This window comes from Trachurus trachurus (genome assembly GCF_905171665.1).
Source record: "Trachurus trachurus genome assembly, chromosome: 4".
Lineage (NCBI taxonomy): Eukaryota > Metazoa > Chordata > Actinopteri > Carangiformes > Carangidae > Trachurus > Trachurus trachurus.
Genome location: NC_139898.1, coordinates 17,919,213 through 17,936,558, shown reverse-complemented (window position 1 = coordinate 17,936,558; position 17,346 = coordinate 17,919,213). Strand labels below are relative to the sequence as shown.

At 40.4% G+C, this 17,346-nt stretch overlaps 1 protein-coding gene across 3 annotated transcripts; it reads left to right on the top strand.

Annotated features, from left to right (window-relative positions):
• Positions 1–5,581: 5,581 nt before the first annotated feature.
• Positions 5,582–16,627, top strand: nexn (nexilin (F actin binding protein); the record flags this gene model as incomplete). Of its 3 annotated transcripts, XM_083969938.1 has the most annotated exons (15): positions 5,582–5,768; positions 8,187–8,643; positions 8,793–8,984; positions 10,325–10,409; positions 10,509–10,657; positions 11,988–12,188; positions 12,282–12,455; positions 12,617–12,805; positions 13,362–13,553; positions 13,945–13,989; positions 14,357–14,554; positions 14,750–14,971; positions 15,509–15,697; positions 15,829–16,192; positions 16,350–16,627. In XM_083969938.1, the coding sequence occupies exons 2-15, from the start codon at positions 8,236–8,238 to the stop codon at positions 16,361–16,363; spliced, it is 2,622 nt and encodes an 873-aa protein (XP_083826064.1). In that variant the 5' UTR covers positions 5,582–5,768; positions 8,187–8,235. The 3 variants fall into 3 exon arrangements, with proteins under 3 accessions (XP_083826064.1, XP_083826063.1, XP_083826065.1); XM_083969937.1 differs by lacking the exon at positions 16,350–16,627 and having other exon boundaries at positions 15,829–16,212; XM_083969939.1 differs by lacking the exons at positions 13,945–13,989; positions 16,350–16,627 and having other exon boundaries at positions 15,829–16,212.
• Positions 16,628–17,346: the final 719 nt, after the last annotated feature.

Genomic DNA, 17,346 nt, shown 5'->3' with positions numbered 1-17,346 from the left:
ATTTAAAAACAACCAAATACAATGACAAATTGGGCTATTTCCAGTTCACACCCTTCAAAACTTGCCATTGGCAATAGTGATCAGCTATTTTATTTCACATATTTTTCTAACTTCAATATTCACACTCAGCGTTACTGAGCCAGGGCATGAAATAAGAGAATGAGCTCTGATTCATGATCCCAAAGAGAGGCATAACCAGCTCTTGCTATGCATTTTTCCCAACAGTAGCCTATCATATGCCAGTCTGTAGGCCTATAGCAACAGAGAAGATCAGTCACCTGATGTAAAGTAATTTGCATGACTTGATAATTGGTTCTGACTTACTGACATGAACTGATGTCACAATGTAAATATGTTTTAAACAATGTAGCAGGAAAAACAGGCTTTGTAACTTCTGACAGAATAAGAATCTGTGTTATGTAAGTAGGTTAATGTCCACTTTTATCTGCATAGAGCCTTGGAGCAAGATCATACAGGCAATTACTGAATGTACCCTATCAGTGACTTAGATGCATTATGACTTATGCCATTATTAGAGAATGTCTCATTATTATGAGGTCTTCATCTGTCATATTAATGTGAGATGTCAGATTTTTAAGATTTTGTCAGTATCCATGTAATTCAATAAGAACACCCAGTGGTATAAAATTGACTGTTAATAGCAAATGCAGAATACTTTTCCAAAAGGTAAATAATTTGCCTATGGGCTTGTTTCATGCAAATAAGTGAAGATATTGAACCTTTCTTGTAATGTTCTAGTGGTTTTCACTAGGGGGCAGTGAAAGATCCATGGTTTCTGCACAAGCACCCACACTTCAGTGGAAGGCACTTTGATCCTATATAAAGGAAACAGCATAATGTTTATTGAACAGGTGAGAATTGTGATTCTGGTAGAGTAAGGAAACAACGCAAAACAAGATACAAGATCAGAGCTCGGTCCCAGCTGGTGCACAACGATATAGCCTACAGTATGTCTCAGATGGAAACTGGAAGGAGCTGGAGTGGATTGTTGCCTGGCTGCATGGACCATCGACTACCTCACCAACAGACAGACCAACAGTATGTGAGGCTCCGTGACTGTGTGTCGATGTGCTGGTCTGCAGCACGGGGGCGCTGCAGGGTACAGTGCTCTCTCCCTTTCTCTTCACCCAGTATACATCGGACTTTAGACACAACACAGACAGCTGCCACCTCCAGAAGTTCTCAGATGATACAGCATGTTGGGCGTGTCACTAACTTTGTCGACTGGTGTGAACTGAACCACCTTCACATCAGCCCCAGCAAGACAAAGGAGGTGGAGGTCAACTTCAGCAGGAAGCCACCCCACACTTCACCGGTGAACATCCAGAGCTCGGACATTGAGATCGTGGAGCAATACAAATACCTGGGTGTTCACCTCAACACTGTGATGACTTGTCTTCACCTACTGAGAAGACTGAGGTCCTTCAGTGTGTGCAAGACACTGCTCAGAACTTTTTACGATTCTGTGGTGGCCTCTGCTTTTCTGTATGCAGTGGACGGTCTGCTGGAGCTCTGGAAGTTCAGAGAGGGACAGAAAGAGGCTGGCTCTTTCCTGGACTGCTCTCTGGACCCCACTGAAGTGGTGGGTGAGAGGAGGATGGATCAATCATGGACAACCCCTCTCAAAAATCGAAAACCTTTGCAGCTCCTTCAGCAACAGACTGCTGCACCCATTGATCTGCCAACTTTTGCACAAGCCACTTTCTCCATTACACTCCGTTACCTCACCCAGTTGTACTTATAAAGTTTTTTTTCTTTTCTGCATAATTTATTCTTGTGTATTTTTACCTTGTCCACTTATACAAGCCATACTTTTACTTGTTCTTCATGACCACCCAAACTGTGCAATATCTTTGTCCAAACAACATGTATATATAGTTTTCTACTTAAATATTTTTGTACATAACAGTACATATCTTTCTTTTATATATTTATATATTTGTACATAGTAAATCCTTTATATTTTATTCCTTATTTCTTTACACATCCTGTAGCCTACTCTTTGGTACTGTTACAAGATAATTTCCCACATAGGATCAATAAAGAGTCTTATATCTTAAGAGATTGTGGTTAGTTGTGGAACGCATCACTATTAGCAGTCTCTTCATGGAAAGAGAGTCAACAAACCAATCATTAGAGTAGTTACGTCCGACATAGCAATGCCTGTTACCTGATATGACTCAAATTAGGGAATTACCGTAACTCTGGGCTGTTTCAGGCCTCATCATACCTGTGGTTGACAATCCTACAGCGTACAGCTGCCAGATTTTAAATTACATCAGGTGTTTTTAAAAAAAAATTTGCACATAATGCTGAATTTGATTTTGTGACCATCATTTGCTGTGTTTCCAAAGCAGCGTGATAAAGAGTGTGGCCTGCTCTGCCCACAGTCAGCACCTGTTCTGTGGTAGAGTTGCTTTTTCTCCTAATGGACAGCTGAGCACTCAGTGGTCACAGCTGAGAAATTATGACATTACTTCCTAACCATGTAGTAGACAGAAATGACTGAATTGCAAACCTGACAGAGATCACTTCCGCAGTATCTTTATATTGATAAATTCAAAAGCCAAAACCAAACACGTATTGTGACGAATTGTTTGTCTTCTGCAAAATAGCAGACAAAAGACAGAGGCACCATATCATCAGAGGTCATCACAGTTCATCTATGTGATCCGCATACTCCACTGCAAGAACACAAAAGAGCTTCAAATCATCTTACAGATCAGTTCAGTTGTATATCTGAAGAGACTTTTGCCCAGGAACAGACTATAGTGCAGCATAATGGCACTTCTTTCTTGAACTCCTGTACCCCGAAGCACCCATGACTGACGTGAGTGCAAGCATAATATACTGCATATTAACATTGATGAAGAGGGGTTGTGGGTGTTGACAAGAACTTAGCCTTTCCAATACAGTTGTACTATTGTAGCACACTGACTGTGTGAATTGTATGAGAATAAGCAGGTTTTGTTGATCTAACAGCTGCTGATAAGAACTCAAAATGGTTCAGTAAAGGGTGGCACCAATATGTCCATCCACCAGCACAAGATACAGTGTTGACCTGCTGAGCTAGTCTATTGGGGTGTAATCGGGGGGCTGAGGGGCCGTACCACTGCAAAAAATATTCATAGGGGTGTCGGGACCGAGCTGCAGCAGCTGAGGCTAAGGCCCAGTCTGACTCAGGTTAGCTGTCCCTGCAGAGTTGATTAGTTGCCACAGCTGTGGTGCTATTTAAAGCGGTCCCCTTGTTGTCCCTGATGTCCTGCAGAACAGAGGAGGACGGCGGCCCTTTGCCCTGAGAGTTCACAGAACAGACGCTCATTCAACCCACTCCTCAGCAGGAAGTGAATAAATCAGGAGGTGAAAGGAGCAACTCTAAAACAATCTTTTTTTGTACAGCTTTACTCCTTGTTATGTTCAAATACAACTTTTAAAATGAGACAAAATATAAATGAGACCCAGAATGAGCAACAAGTAGAAGCTCAACACCTGCTTTTGAGGTACATTACCTTCCTGTGCATAAGCACCTGTAGGTTCTGTTTTTCCCAGTCTGCACCTGAAAGCTTTACTCTTTGCATATAGAGACCTTCCAATCCATTTTATCAAAATAATCACAACATTTATTTCTCTGGCTCTCATGTTTCCCTTCTGAGTACAGTATTAGCAGGAGCTTTGGCCCGCTTGTTTGGGGGTTTCCCAAAACCTCACAGTGAGTGGTTGCTGAATTATGTAACAGACTATACCCTGGCATTTACCTTTAATTTTAATGTCACGTAATTTCCACATTGTAGCTTATTAGTGTTTCAAAATATATCCAATACTTTATTGTCATTGCACTGGTGAAAAAATACCATGAAATCTAGTTTTGGCAACAATCCATCCATAGCATTGCTACTGTAAGTGTATTAAAATAACCTTCAATTTAAAAGCATTTAAAAATAACCTTAAAATAGTCAGAATAAATAAATAATCCTTATTTTATGATAATTTAGGTATTGATAAATATAGAAAACTGCATGTATGACAAAAGCTTTTATATGCCACCACTCAAGAAGTCTATAACATTCCTAGAATACTTGAATGGGGACTTTACTTGCTGCATTTTCTGCCCGAGGCCTGTTTGACCAGTGAGTCAGCAGCTGTGGATGGAGCCATTGGAGCAGACAAAGTGTGTCTGCAGCAGGGTTTCTATTTACATCCATCCACAGTGAGAGTTCATAGAAGACTCTGCCATTGGATAGTGTGTCAGGACCATGATGAATATGTTATCCTCCCGTTACATGTTCATAAGTTTATAAGTCACTTCAAGATATCTGACATGTAGGAATTTATGGTTTTTGACTACACATGGCTTTATTGTGAACATTGTCATGAGGTGCTCTATGCATAATGATATGACTTCCAACCGTCAGCAGAATGAGACCAATATCTAGGTTATCACATTATCACAGCAATGGGCAAGCTGGTGTCCCTCTTACCTGATAAGACAGGAATCCAGGTTGTAACAGGCCAACATGTAGATAATGACTCCGCATATAGGCTTGAGTGCGACCATAACAGTGTCTAGTCTCATGTACCAGACAATTCATCTACTTTTTTCATTAGTATACGTCCCTGTTGGGAGAAAAAAGCACTATTTTAAACCTCTATGTTTAACATCAACAAGCACTTTAGTTTAAAACACACTCTAATGCACATGTAATCAGATCTCAGCGTTAACTAATGTTTTTGATAAGGGATAATTCATGACAATAATGAATGAAAATGTACACTGTTGTGTAATATGTCTTGGTTAGTCCATAGCTACAGACAACTACATTATAATAGTTATTATAAGATGTAAGTAAATATATATACAGTCTTATCAATACAGGAAATTGCAAAGAGCTACAAATTCAAGGCAGGAGAAAACACACAAAGACAATGAATATTACGCAGCATACTAACATTAGGCATTCCTAAAGGGATCTGTTGTACGACATAACTGCAATCCCTAAATTGGAAGATATTACAGTAATACTGTAAACAAAACTAACTAAATCTTATTGATATTCTATAGTCAGCTACATTGAATAGAACAGCAGTCACAGCCCGGCCATAATATTAAGTATTGCAGAAAGACTATCACTAGGCTATATAGAAAACATTAAATTGAACTGGGAAAAGAAAAATATATCACTCAGGTCATCATACTGTAACTTAATTAGACAACTCAATGGCCTGATATTTAAAAACAAAATAATCACAATAAATCACAACAAAATAACCATCAACATCACAATAATTGGTTCCATTAGTAAGAAAATATAAGCAAATTATTAACATTATTTATGCAGCTGTGGCAGCAAGTGATGAGGATGGGCCTGTGTGGGTGCATGTGTGTGTGTGTGTGTGTGTGTGTGTGTGTGTGTGTGTGTGTGTGTGTGTGTGTGTGTGTGTGTGTGTGTGTGTGTGTGTGTGTGTGTGTGTGTGTGTGTGTGTGTGTGCCTGCGCGAGGCAACAGCTGAATCTGTGGCAGCCGCGCGCGGAATGCAGTATCCGGTAGAAAGTAACGGTACTTTTATGGAAACACCGACACACCAGCAGCAGCACACATTCGAGTTGGTGCACCGGGTGGTTGGATCTCGGATTGTTCCGCTTTGCCCTGAGTTTTACTTCTTCTGTTTTATATCTTCCCTGAGGATTGCTTTGTTCTTTTATTTTTTTTTATTTTTTGAATCGTTGGAGGAAGACGTAACGCTAAAGAGGTAAGCTCTTATTTTATAGACTTTGTAGTCAGAAAGAGTCTGGAAAACCACAAATAGCCTGTTCGTCATTATTTAGCAAGGTCAAAGCTGCTTGGGTGAAATCGATGGTTGTACAGATCATTGCTCGCCGCATTAAGTGCATCTGGCGTCCTCATGCCTAAATCAAGTGGCCTATTTTATTTTAATTGTGTTGTGTTGAGTTGACTTGTGGTTAGTTACAGTAAGGCCTATATGAAACCATAAAATCTATATAATTCAGGTTGGTAGAGGTTGTCATAGCCATTACCATATTAATCCACCTGTATATGTGTCAAACTATTTTTTCAGACTCATGATATCTCGTGCCAGCTGAGTACAGAAATAGGTCAGCACCAGCCAACTAACTTTTTTTTAGAAAGTTAACATCCTTCAAGTGAATTGAGGATTTATTATGGGAATAAATCCCCCAAACTGTTTCAAACTGGGTTTATCAATGCACCACTGAAAAAAACACTGTATCTTACTGCAGTTTCAAAATAGACTGAGGATCTGATACAAAACTTATTTTGTTAAGGTTCCTGTCATTTACCTACCAGGATTGGGAGATGAAGGGAATCAAAACTAATCATAATCAAAAAGCAAAAAGCCCTTAGCAAGACTACCCTTATCACGTGGAATCAGGCCTTGTTTGATGTCAAATTCACTGGCCTACTTTTAACTTTATTGTTATGACTGTTGAATCTTGTGTGTGCTGTGCTTGTTGAAAGAAGAATGAATACTCGAGTAGTCTTCATATAAAAGCTAATAATAAAATTAAATAATTACAGCCATGAGAATGTTTTTATTGTGCTGTAAAACTGTTTCAGTGACTTCAAAATCTCATTTTACATTGACCACACCTCTAAGGCCTACAATGGTCAAACCCCAGAGTGGACTCCACTGACTGTAGCCTGGGCAGAAGAGGCCTAATAACCATGACATGGGGAATGGATTTCTGGCATACGATAAAAGACTGTGGTTCACATATTTCCACTACTGTATTTGTCTACCATGCAACACATAAATGGTCCAGTTCCTGATTAGCAGCATGATGCCACACAATGATCTTCAGACCTGAATAGCAAAGGTATTTGAGGGTACTGATAAACAGCAACAGTTTTAGTGTTGGATGACTAACAATCCAACCAGTCTCTCATTCATCCAGTTGTCTAGCTCTTAGTCTGGGCCATTTTGTCAAGGGTCTGTGGGGCGACATGTGGGTGCCAACTTGAGCTCTGTCCAACTGCCTATCACTCATCAGAAATAGCCATGATCACATGTCCTGCAGCTACAAGTGGGCTATAAATAGAGGTCAACGAGCCTCCATTGCGCTCTTTCTCAACCTACTGAGAAGTGGAGCAGCCCTCTTTGCCCTTAACTTTGTTGTCAAGAGAGGCCTGTTGCACATATGAATCCCTGCACCAGATTAAGACAACAGTGATAGTCCTGAAACACAAGTTAAGACCATTCACACTTTCAAATGGCTGTAAACATTTAACTTGATATTCAACAGTTTAATGGGGGGGGATTTGGTATTCAACTTTGCCAAAATGAATTAGGGAACAATCTTAAAAGTGTAACCATGATGGCTTAGGTGGTAAAACACATACCGCAAAGCTTTTGTTCTAACTGCAGCCATGGGTTTGATCCTGGCCCCTCATTATATGCCAGCCCACCCTTCTCTCCCTGACTTTCCTCTAACTCTCCATTGACGTATATAGCTAGAACGACTTTCAGAAGGATTTTGACTGACTGAGTTGTTTATTGGCCTGGGAGAATTCAGATCAGTTTTGAAGGATCGAGAAAGGAAATCTATCGGCTCTTGTGTTTGCTTTATGTAATTTGTAATTTGTAAATTTTTATGCTGTTTATATAATTCTATGTGGAGTTGTTTGTGTGCTGCTTTCTTAGCCAGGTCACTCTTGTAAAATAGGTTTTTAAATCTCAATGAGTTTTACCTGGTTAAAAAAAGGATAAATAAATTAATAATATATATATATATATACAGTATATATATATTTGTCAAAAAACAAGAGCTTCTTCACTGCGATCTTAGAGAACACTCAACAACAGGCATCCCAGCATTGTCAAATTCATACAAGAGTCAATACAGAGCTACTTATCTTCTTCTTTTTATTTTTATTTTTATAAATGCATCAATATGAAGTATTATGTTTTTCATCAATACATTACTTAGTGGCCCTTTCTAATGGATATACTGTTTGTTGTAAAAAAAAATCCATACATTTGATTATAAAATAAAAATGAACAATGCATCATGTCTTGGTGGTTAAAAATGGTTAACTTTTGTTGTGTTAAAAGCAGACGTTCTTCACCAAATCCATTATGTATTATGCAACAATACAGCTATATTTCCCCTTTTCTTCCTTTGCTTTACAGGTGACATTATAACAGAGCCTGTTTGTCAACTTGTCATTGTGGTGCAAACATGACAGAGGTGGCGCAGGTTGCGGCTGCAGTTGCCCATGACATGGATGATGTCACAAATGAAAATGAGCACAGCGTGAGTGACACAGAAAATAAGGATGATGATATGACACACGAGGAGCCTGATGTGGCAGATAATGAAGATGACGACACCGAGGAGAAAAGTGAGGAGACATCACACACAGAAGACAAGAAGCCTTGCCACACGGATGATGAAGAAGACAGTGGCAAGACTGACAAGCCACATATGAATGGTGTGGAGCACAAAGAAAATGACACAGCCAATGAGGAAAATGAAAAATCAGCAGCAGTTAATGGAGTATCAGAGAACACAGAGCAGACGGGGGATGATACACAAGCTGACACAAATGAAGACCAGAATGTGTCTGATTTGGCTCTTAAGAAAGAGGTAAGACAGAAACTTTAGATAACAAAGATATGTTTCACATCATCTCAGATGATGTGACTCTTCTCCATATGAATATTAGCCCTGATAGAAACCACTCCCCCTGCTACACTGGATAACTTTATCTTATCATTTTCTGTTTTAATCCACAGAAACTCCTTCGATCCAGAAAGCCAGTGGCCAGGAGCTACGTGCCCAAGACGAACAAGGGGGATGTGTCAAACAAGTTTGAGGCTATGCAGAAGGCAAGGGAAGAGCGCAGCAGGCAGAGAAACACGGACGAGCAGCAGAAGAGGAAAGAGCAGTACATCAAGGAGAGAGAGTGGGGTCGCAGGAAGCAGCAGGTCAAAGACAGATAACCCCACTAACCTCAGACTGTGACCTGCATGGCATGATGAGGCATGACTGCTGGACAAGGCTGCCAGTTTGAGTGAGAATTCACTGTCTTCTACACACTGCACTGCACCATCAACCACAGTGTTTCATGCGATTAACCTATTAATTATTTTTTTTTACTGCATATAACATTCAACTTTGGTTTGTGCTGGACTCAAAAAGACAGTATGTTTGTTTTGAATAAAGGTAACTCCATTAATGTGAAACAGGAATACTAAACAATATAACCCCCGTCGCACTCCAGAAGATTCACAATTGAAAATGCATGATGTACAGCCAAACACAGTTCAGTGCCATTCATTGTAAATTTAAATCTAGGTCCCAAATTTGACATCAGGCAAAATAGCAGGGAAATAACATAGTAGTAATAGCAATGATGAATATTATTTGAATAACACGTTTCATATAAAAAATGTTGCTCCAATAAATTAAAAAAGTGGTTCACAAGGAAAACACATAAAATTCACATAAAAACAAACCACTTTAAACCACTAATACGTCTGCAATAGTGCTGTAAGCATTCAAAACAAATTGTGTGGAATAATTGCCTGAGGCATTTTTGGTGGAAAGAAGAACACTGAAATAAAAGCAGCAACACAACAGTGTAGATTTACGTCCTATGTTCGAAGCTATACAACTTAAAATTATTAGATTATATTCATGAATTCCTTCATGTGTTCATCACTTTGATATTAAAGTTAGTAAGGGTGATTCTGTATAAAGTTGTGTAGCTTGTGAATTTACCCCAGGGGTCAGTCAAGTCTTAAGTTATCCTGTATCAGTAGGCCTACATCCAATTGTAAAACCAGTAAAAACCAATTTGTTGATTATATTCTGGCTGATCCAATCAGAATCTCAAAAGTAACTTGTAGAAGAAAAATACAAAAAGTCAAAAGTTAGAGTTTGTTGCTTTTATTTATTAATATTGTGAACAGTGTCAGAGATTAAGAAATCAACAGTTAAGACATCTCGTCTTTGAGATTGACTGTGGTGAAACAAATGCAGTGATACGGTGTTATGTGAGTGGATTATCAGTGATACTCAGACAGAACAACCTTCCTGTGGACAGTCGTGCCATAGCTGGCCAGGCTTGCACACCTACGCTCATCTTCTCTCTGTGCAACAGCATCACAGGCCAATCACAGGCCCATCTGCAGGTCACATGACCCAGCTATTATCAGGGATTAGGCCGTCGTTCTTGCTGGGACCAGCATGGCTCCTGAGTGGCAAAGGAGATGATCCCAGCTAAACCGTAACCTCACCACACTCTCCATCTGATCCACCACAGATAAAAGAACTACTTGCTTCCAGTGATGAGGAGGAAGAGGTGAAGCCAGCAAAGGTTGAAAAATCCTACGTCCCCAAAATCACAGGTAAGACAACGCAATGCATATGAAGGGCAGAAGAGGTGGATATTCATCTGGGTGGAAGGTGCGGCTGAACACTGGTGTCATGCTGTGTGAAATCCACAGGTAGTGTGAAGGGGAAGTTTGCTGAAATGGAGAAGCAAAGACAAGAGGAGGAAAGGAAGAGAATGGACGGGGAGAGGAAGAAAAGAGAAGCCCAGGACAAGCTGGAGAAAGCCAAAATCAAGAAAGAATTGGCTCAAAAAGCAGCTGAGGTGAGTGAACCTGTGGTGAATCCCTTGTCCTGAGTAGTGGGGCAGCATGTCTGGGTGGTTTGAGCGCTGCCTTTGTGGATGAGAATGGCGCACTTGTATCTGTAATGATTCAGGTAATCCTCAGCTGCCACTCAGATGAGTTATTTTAAGTGGCAACGGAGATCAGTTGGCAGAGGCTGGATGTAGGTCTGAAACCACCAGGAGCCTTGTTGACATGACCAGCATGTGAACTCATGGCAAATGGATCAGCTTTATTTCATCTAATGGAGTAAGACTTGTTACAGATGAGAGAATGTGAATCACTGTTGTTTTGAGGCTTATTACACTGCAGCTTCAGACAGATAGCGTCGTTTGTGGGGATGGTTACATAAGCATTCTTGTGCCAGATTGGCAATTAAAGGCAATTAGCAGCTACTTCTTTGCCCTAATTCTGCTCCTGTACAGTAAAAGCAGTCAAACATCCAATAACATTAACAGTGCTTAAATGTTCAGCAGCTCTAAAGAAATCTGTAACAACAACATTACTTTTATTCTGCTTTTGACTTGAGATATGTCTTTATAGCGCTGTCTTTATGCCATAAGACTGTACCAGCGAGGACAATGGGGTCATGCCACGGATTTTTCATAGGAAATGAAAAGGTTTCGGAGAGTTGCCTTGGACGTCATTGAGGCTAATGTCTCCCTTTTTAGATACAGTATTTTTAAACCATGATTCGTCATTTCACCACCTTAACTGTATTTGTGCAAAGCTTGGACAAGGCTGTAGACCCCTAATGTTGGGAAATTTAATTGTAACGGTTATCTGCTGGTGCAATGGTTTTTTATTAACTGTGATAAAATTACTGGGAAGTTTCCTAGAAGGGCAGACAAACTTGGGAATTTGACTTTCTGAGGATTTTTCAACAAAACTGAATAATATTTGTCTCACAATTTAAACAATCCTGTCTGAGTTGATGATTTAGAAACAACTGGGACAGAGTTGCCAGGTGTAGACAGCATATGACTGGCAACTGTTTCCCACACCTCCCAGTGACTAAATTAGCTCTAGACCTCCTTACTGTGACTGAATTAGACTCTGCTATCTTGCCATCCGCTGACCTACTGCAAATGGTGACATTAGGCCAGTGGAGTTGCCCCCAACCCACCCACACAGTCTTATTCCCAGTTTCTCCTGTACCACTAAATAGTAAGTGTGTCACTGCATCTATAAAAGTTCAACCCCTTGCACCTGACTTGCCAATGTGGTGTCTATTTCATCTTTAATTTATTTTTAATGAATTCCTTTTTATATGCCCTGGATAAGCTTACTTCAAACAAACACTTTTTTTAGGAAGGAGATGACACAATCCTGGTACGGGTGGTTCCAGCTAAACCATCACGACCGCCAGGCAAAATTAAGATGAACTTTGAAGACATAGAGAAGAACCGAGAAGAGGAACTGAAGAAGAGGGCAGACGAAGAGAAAAAGAAACGATACGATGAAAACAGACGCTCCTTCAGGGACGCTAAGTGCCGATCAGTTATTGAGCCGGTAGGTACATTTTTTGTGATCATTCGGTGTAAGAAAATGTGGACTGAGGATAATAGTGTAAAAAATGCCTTCATCCTGATACCTTGCCCTCAGGATGAAGAGGAGACAACCTCTGAGAAGGTGCAGGTGACTCCTGGAAAGCTGAAGATGACGTTTGAGGAGCTGGAAAAAGAAAGACAGGAGCAGAGGAAGAAGCAGGCTGAGGAGGAAGCCAAACGTCGTCTGTTAGATGAGAAGAAAGCATTTGAGGAGGCCAGACAGGGAATGGTAAACAAAAACCCGCCAGATATCATTTCTGTTTTGAGATCAGATTCCATTTACATCTTATAATTTCTCACATTTTACCTCACAGTTTACTTGTGTAGTGGATTTTTGAATGTTTGAAGTGGTGCTGACTGAGTGCTTGTGGTATGTTTGTGTATTATCAGGGAGAAGATGAGGAAGATGCCCAGCCGTCTCAGGAGGACAAGGAGGAGATCCGACCTGGAAGACTGAGGTTGAGCTTTGAAGAGCTGGAGAGGCAACGAGTTGAAGAGGTGCGCAAGAAAGCAGAAGAGGAGGCCAAGAGACGGATGGAGGAGGAGAGAAGAGCCTTCGCTGAAGCTAGGAAGAGCATGGTGAGTATGCTTTACATACAGTAAATAAACATTAAGTTCTCAACAACAACTGAAGTTACATGTAAGAAAGCCAAGCTCACAGTTATCTGCGGCTATATAAGCAAGCAGTTGGCCTAGCTTAGCACAAACACAGGAAACGGGGAAAGGCAACAAAAGCCTTCAACCAGTAGGCCTATCTCCAAAGATCATGAATTGACAGAAATGCATGTATCCAAACCAATGTGAAAAACAATGTTTTACTGTCAGTTATCATCTAGACTGGAGGTAGTGACTGCCTGGAGCCTAATAGCTGCTCAGGGAAATATTTCAGCATGTCTCTCCCACTAAACAGGGAATCGTTTTACTTTGTTGTTGTACGGATTACACAAATGAGATATGCATGATGAGCTTTAGAGGCTTTAATGGGTTTTGTGACCATTGTAACCCAGGGTAGCTGTTTCCTTGTTCACAGTCTTCAGCTAACTAGCTGTAGCTCTACTGTAGTACAGTCCCAAGTGCAGGGGAAAATACATAAAACTGACCACTTCCCTCTGCTAACTTGTTGTGTTTTATTCAGCTTGTAGATGAGGATGATGAGGCGCTGATGGCCTTGTTGAACCTGGAGGGCAGTAAGCCTGGGAAAATATGTGCTAGTTTTGAGGAGCTGGAGCGCCAGAGAAGAGAAGAGGAGCAGAAGAAAGCAGAAGAGGAGGCCAAGAGGAGATTGGAGGAGGAGAAGAGGCTCTTTGCTGAGGCCCGAAAGAGCATGGTAAGTTCACACCATTTAGTGACCAAAAAGCTACAGCGCGCTTGTGTTTGGCCGACCACTAACAAGTCAGAGCTTTGTTGTTGTTTTTCAGCCTTTGACCTGATTTAATGCTGCTGAACTGACAAGCTTTGAAAGAAAAAAACAAGGAAAAAAATAAGACACCTGTACATATTTCCCTTTATCATGGTTAGGGCAAATCCAAACCATTATGAACAAATAGAAGTTATGACCAAAGCATTGTTGGTCATACTAACAATTATGTGTTATCTACGGTCTAAGTGAATTCTTATTTGATGTGGATTAATAATTTTGTTCATACGTTATATAATTCTCATTGGGCTCAAATGGTACACCTGCATTGCTGTTCCCTTGTCTAAATTATTTCTTTAAGAGCCCTGGCCTGGATCAGGAAAAGTCTGCATATGGAGATGAAACAGTAAGATATTTTCAATTGAAAATGTACATTTTTCACAGAAACATAAGATGAAAGGACACTTCATGCAGTAGCATGCCACTCATAATGCACTGATATAAAGGTGTCCAGCTTCTGATAAGGCTTTTAAGATGCATGTTGTCTATATATGACATATACAACAATAAAATTTGCGCCTGCTTCATTTTTCCTGCGGCTAATATATTTTTGAATGCTAGTAGGTACAGTAAGTAGTTGGAGCTCAGCTGTTTGTCTCTGTTATAACCCAAAACCAGTGTACTATTAAGGGTTTATTATGGACATATTCCTGGATCAGTAAGCTTTTCTCTCAAAGAGAAACTTCTGCCCTTGTGTGTACTTGTGTGTATAGGTAGTAGATGAGGACAATGAGGGGCTGGTGAAGAGTGACTCTCAGGAAGCACTGAACCCCAGAAAACTGGAGATCAACTTTGAAGAGTTGCTGAAAGAGAAGGAGGAAGCTGAGAGAAGACGTAAGGCGGAGGAACGCAAAAAGAAAAGGGAGCAGGAGAAGCAGGAATTTGAACAACTCAGACAAGAGATGGGCGAGGTCAGTTTGGAACAGTTGACATTTTTGTTGCGGATATCCTTTAATACTGTATGTTTTTTGGAGCTTAGGTTTAGTATTACATTGTTTGGCCAATGGGCCATTATGCCAAATAAATCTACACTTTATTCTGTACTCAGCACATTTCCCCTAAGTAAACTTAATCTCATGCCATTTAAATTGGCTTTAATTTCACAGGATGAAGTAAATGAAAGCTCCGATGTTGTAAGCAAAGAGTATGAGGAGCTGACTAAGCTCAAGAGAACCGGATCCATCCAGGCCAAAAACCTCAAGTCGAAGTTTGAGAAAATCAAGCAGTTGACTGAGGAGGAAATTCAGAAAAAGGTTGATATGGAGAGAGCACGGAGGAAGGCCATCGATGATGAAATTAAAGAGAGAGAAGCTGAGAGGTTCCAGGAGGTAAGAATGCCCCCACACATGCTGGGATGTCAAGATGCTATGTACAAGACAAGATGCTATGTACAAAATTAATAAGTTTGGTTTATATTAAAAAACATAGAATATTAGCATTTTTCTATATATTTTTTTCCTGATCTTTAAAACATGGTTGGGTGACGTCCTGTGTGATGCCTGCAGTTAGCAAGGAGAGACATTACATTCAAATAGACTACAATTTGTTGTCACAGATCCTTTACATTGCCATACAATTTCAAATATATCCAGGAAATAAGCAGCTGCAGCCGTTTTTATCAACACTGAAAGAAAATTTTTACTTTCACGACCATGTCTTTTAGCTGATTTAAAGATGGAAAAACTGGGGTAGTCATCAGAATTTCATGCATCTTAACTTGTGACTTGCTTGATCTGAACAATGACTTGACTAATCTACAGTAGTAGGCCTCAACTCAACTTGTTTGATTCTCACCACTGTAACTTTTCAATGTGCAAGTCACTCTCACCTCTTTCTCAAATTCCCATATTGAAATTGTTTTTCAGGAGGATGAGGAAAGAGAATCCACCCCAGTGAGGGCTGAGGAGTCTCCATTCAAACAGAAGGTCGACATGAAAGCCAGATTCGAGCAAATGGCCAAAGCCAGAGAGGAGGAGGAGAAGAGGAGGATAGAGGAGCAGAAGCTTCAGAGGATGCAGTTTGAGCAACAAGAGATTGATGCTGCCCTCCAAAAAGTAAATCTTCCCTTTTATGACCATACATGTCTTCTTAATGTTTGACAGCTCAGCAAGAGTTTGCTATAAGGTTGCTTTGACCCTAGCAAACCCTAGAACATATCCTTCTTCAACCTGTCATTTGTTTACAGAAAAAGGAGGACGATGGGGAGGACGAGGGTAGCATCATTAATGGCTCTGCGGCCTATGAAGATGAGGAAGATCATGCCAGGTCAGGGGCACCGTGGTTCAAGAAGCCCCTGAAGAATCAATCAGTGGTGGACTCTGAGCCAGTTCGGTTCACCGTTAAGATCACCGGGGAGCCGAAGCCGGAGGTGACCTGGTGGTTTGAGGGAGAGATGCTCCAGGACTGTGAGGACTATCAGTACATAGACAGAGGAGAGACATACTGCCTCTACCTGCCAGAGACCTTCCCAGAGGACGAGGGGGAGTACATGTGCAAGGCCGTGAACAGCAGAGGCACAGCAGCCAGTACCTGCATCCTCACAATAGAAAGTAAGACCACCTTGGTGTGATTGCATGTCTGCATGATACCCCCCCCCAAATGGATTTCAACCTCTCTCTCTGAATTGGATCGCATGCTCCTCTTCCTCATAAACTCGGACTGAGTGGCAGTTGTGGTTAACTGCTCTTCTGTTTTTCTTTCTTGCAGCTTATGACTACTGATTGAAGCCCATCCACGTTCAGGAAACTTTCCCTGTTGTCTCTCACTCCTTTTGTAAAATTTTGTCCCTCATGGTATGGTCCGGTCAAACAGCAGGGGGAAGAAAATCGCAGTATGCTTGGCATTCCTTAGGGAGGGACACACACACAAACACACACACACACACACACACAAAAGAAGGAAAAAAAGCAAGATGTTGTTTACGTATTGCTCAATTGTAAAGCTGCACTCCCTTTTAGAGTAGGATGATAACTGTGCCAAAGACAGACATGATTCTTGTTCCCATGCCAAGGGTTGCAAAAATTTCTAAACTATCTTCACTGGGAGGCCCTTCAATGATATTTGTGCTACCAGCCATTTTAAAGTATCATAGTACTGTATTGTAAATATCACATTTTATGGTCCATAGATGAGAAACCTGATGCTTGAGGTACTGAAATACAATGCCCTAATTTTAAAGAACGACATATGGAAATATGTCTTACATGCTTGCTTGGGTATTCTACTACTGTGTATCTACTTCATCAGTATTAATCAGCATGTAGATTTCTGTACCCTTCCCTATATTAGTCACTGGTATTGTGATACTTGCCTGGTATTATATCGAGGGTTAACACAATTAAGTCATCTCTTTGTTTACAATGGTATGACGTTGTAAAGGTAGCAGCATATTGGAGGAACAAAACAATTTGAACTTATGTAAATCCTGATTTTCAATGAAACTCTTCAGGTCCAGATAAAGTGTTTTTTTTTTTTTTTTTAATTGCAGCATATAAACAATTTTAATATATTGATTTTTCATGCACCAACCCCCCTTTTTTTCTTTTTGAGTTGAATGTAATACTCTTGATACAGTTGTCATAATGCAGTTGTGCTGGACAGTAGGTAACCGTTTTATGGTTTGATAATGAAGAAAACATAGGCTAGCCTGAATATTTGTCACATATTATAAATGAAAATGTTTTAATAAAAATAATAAAATTGA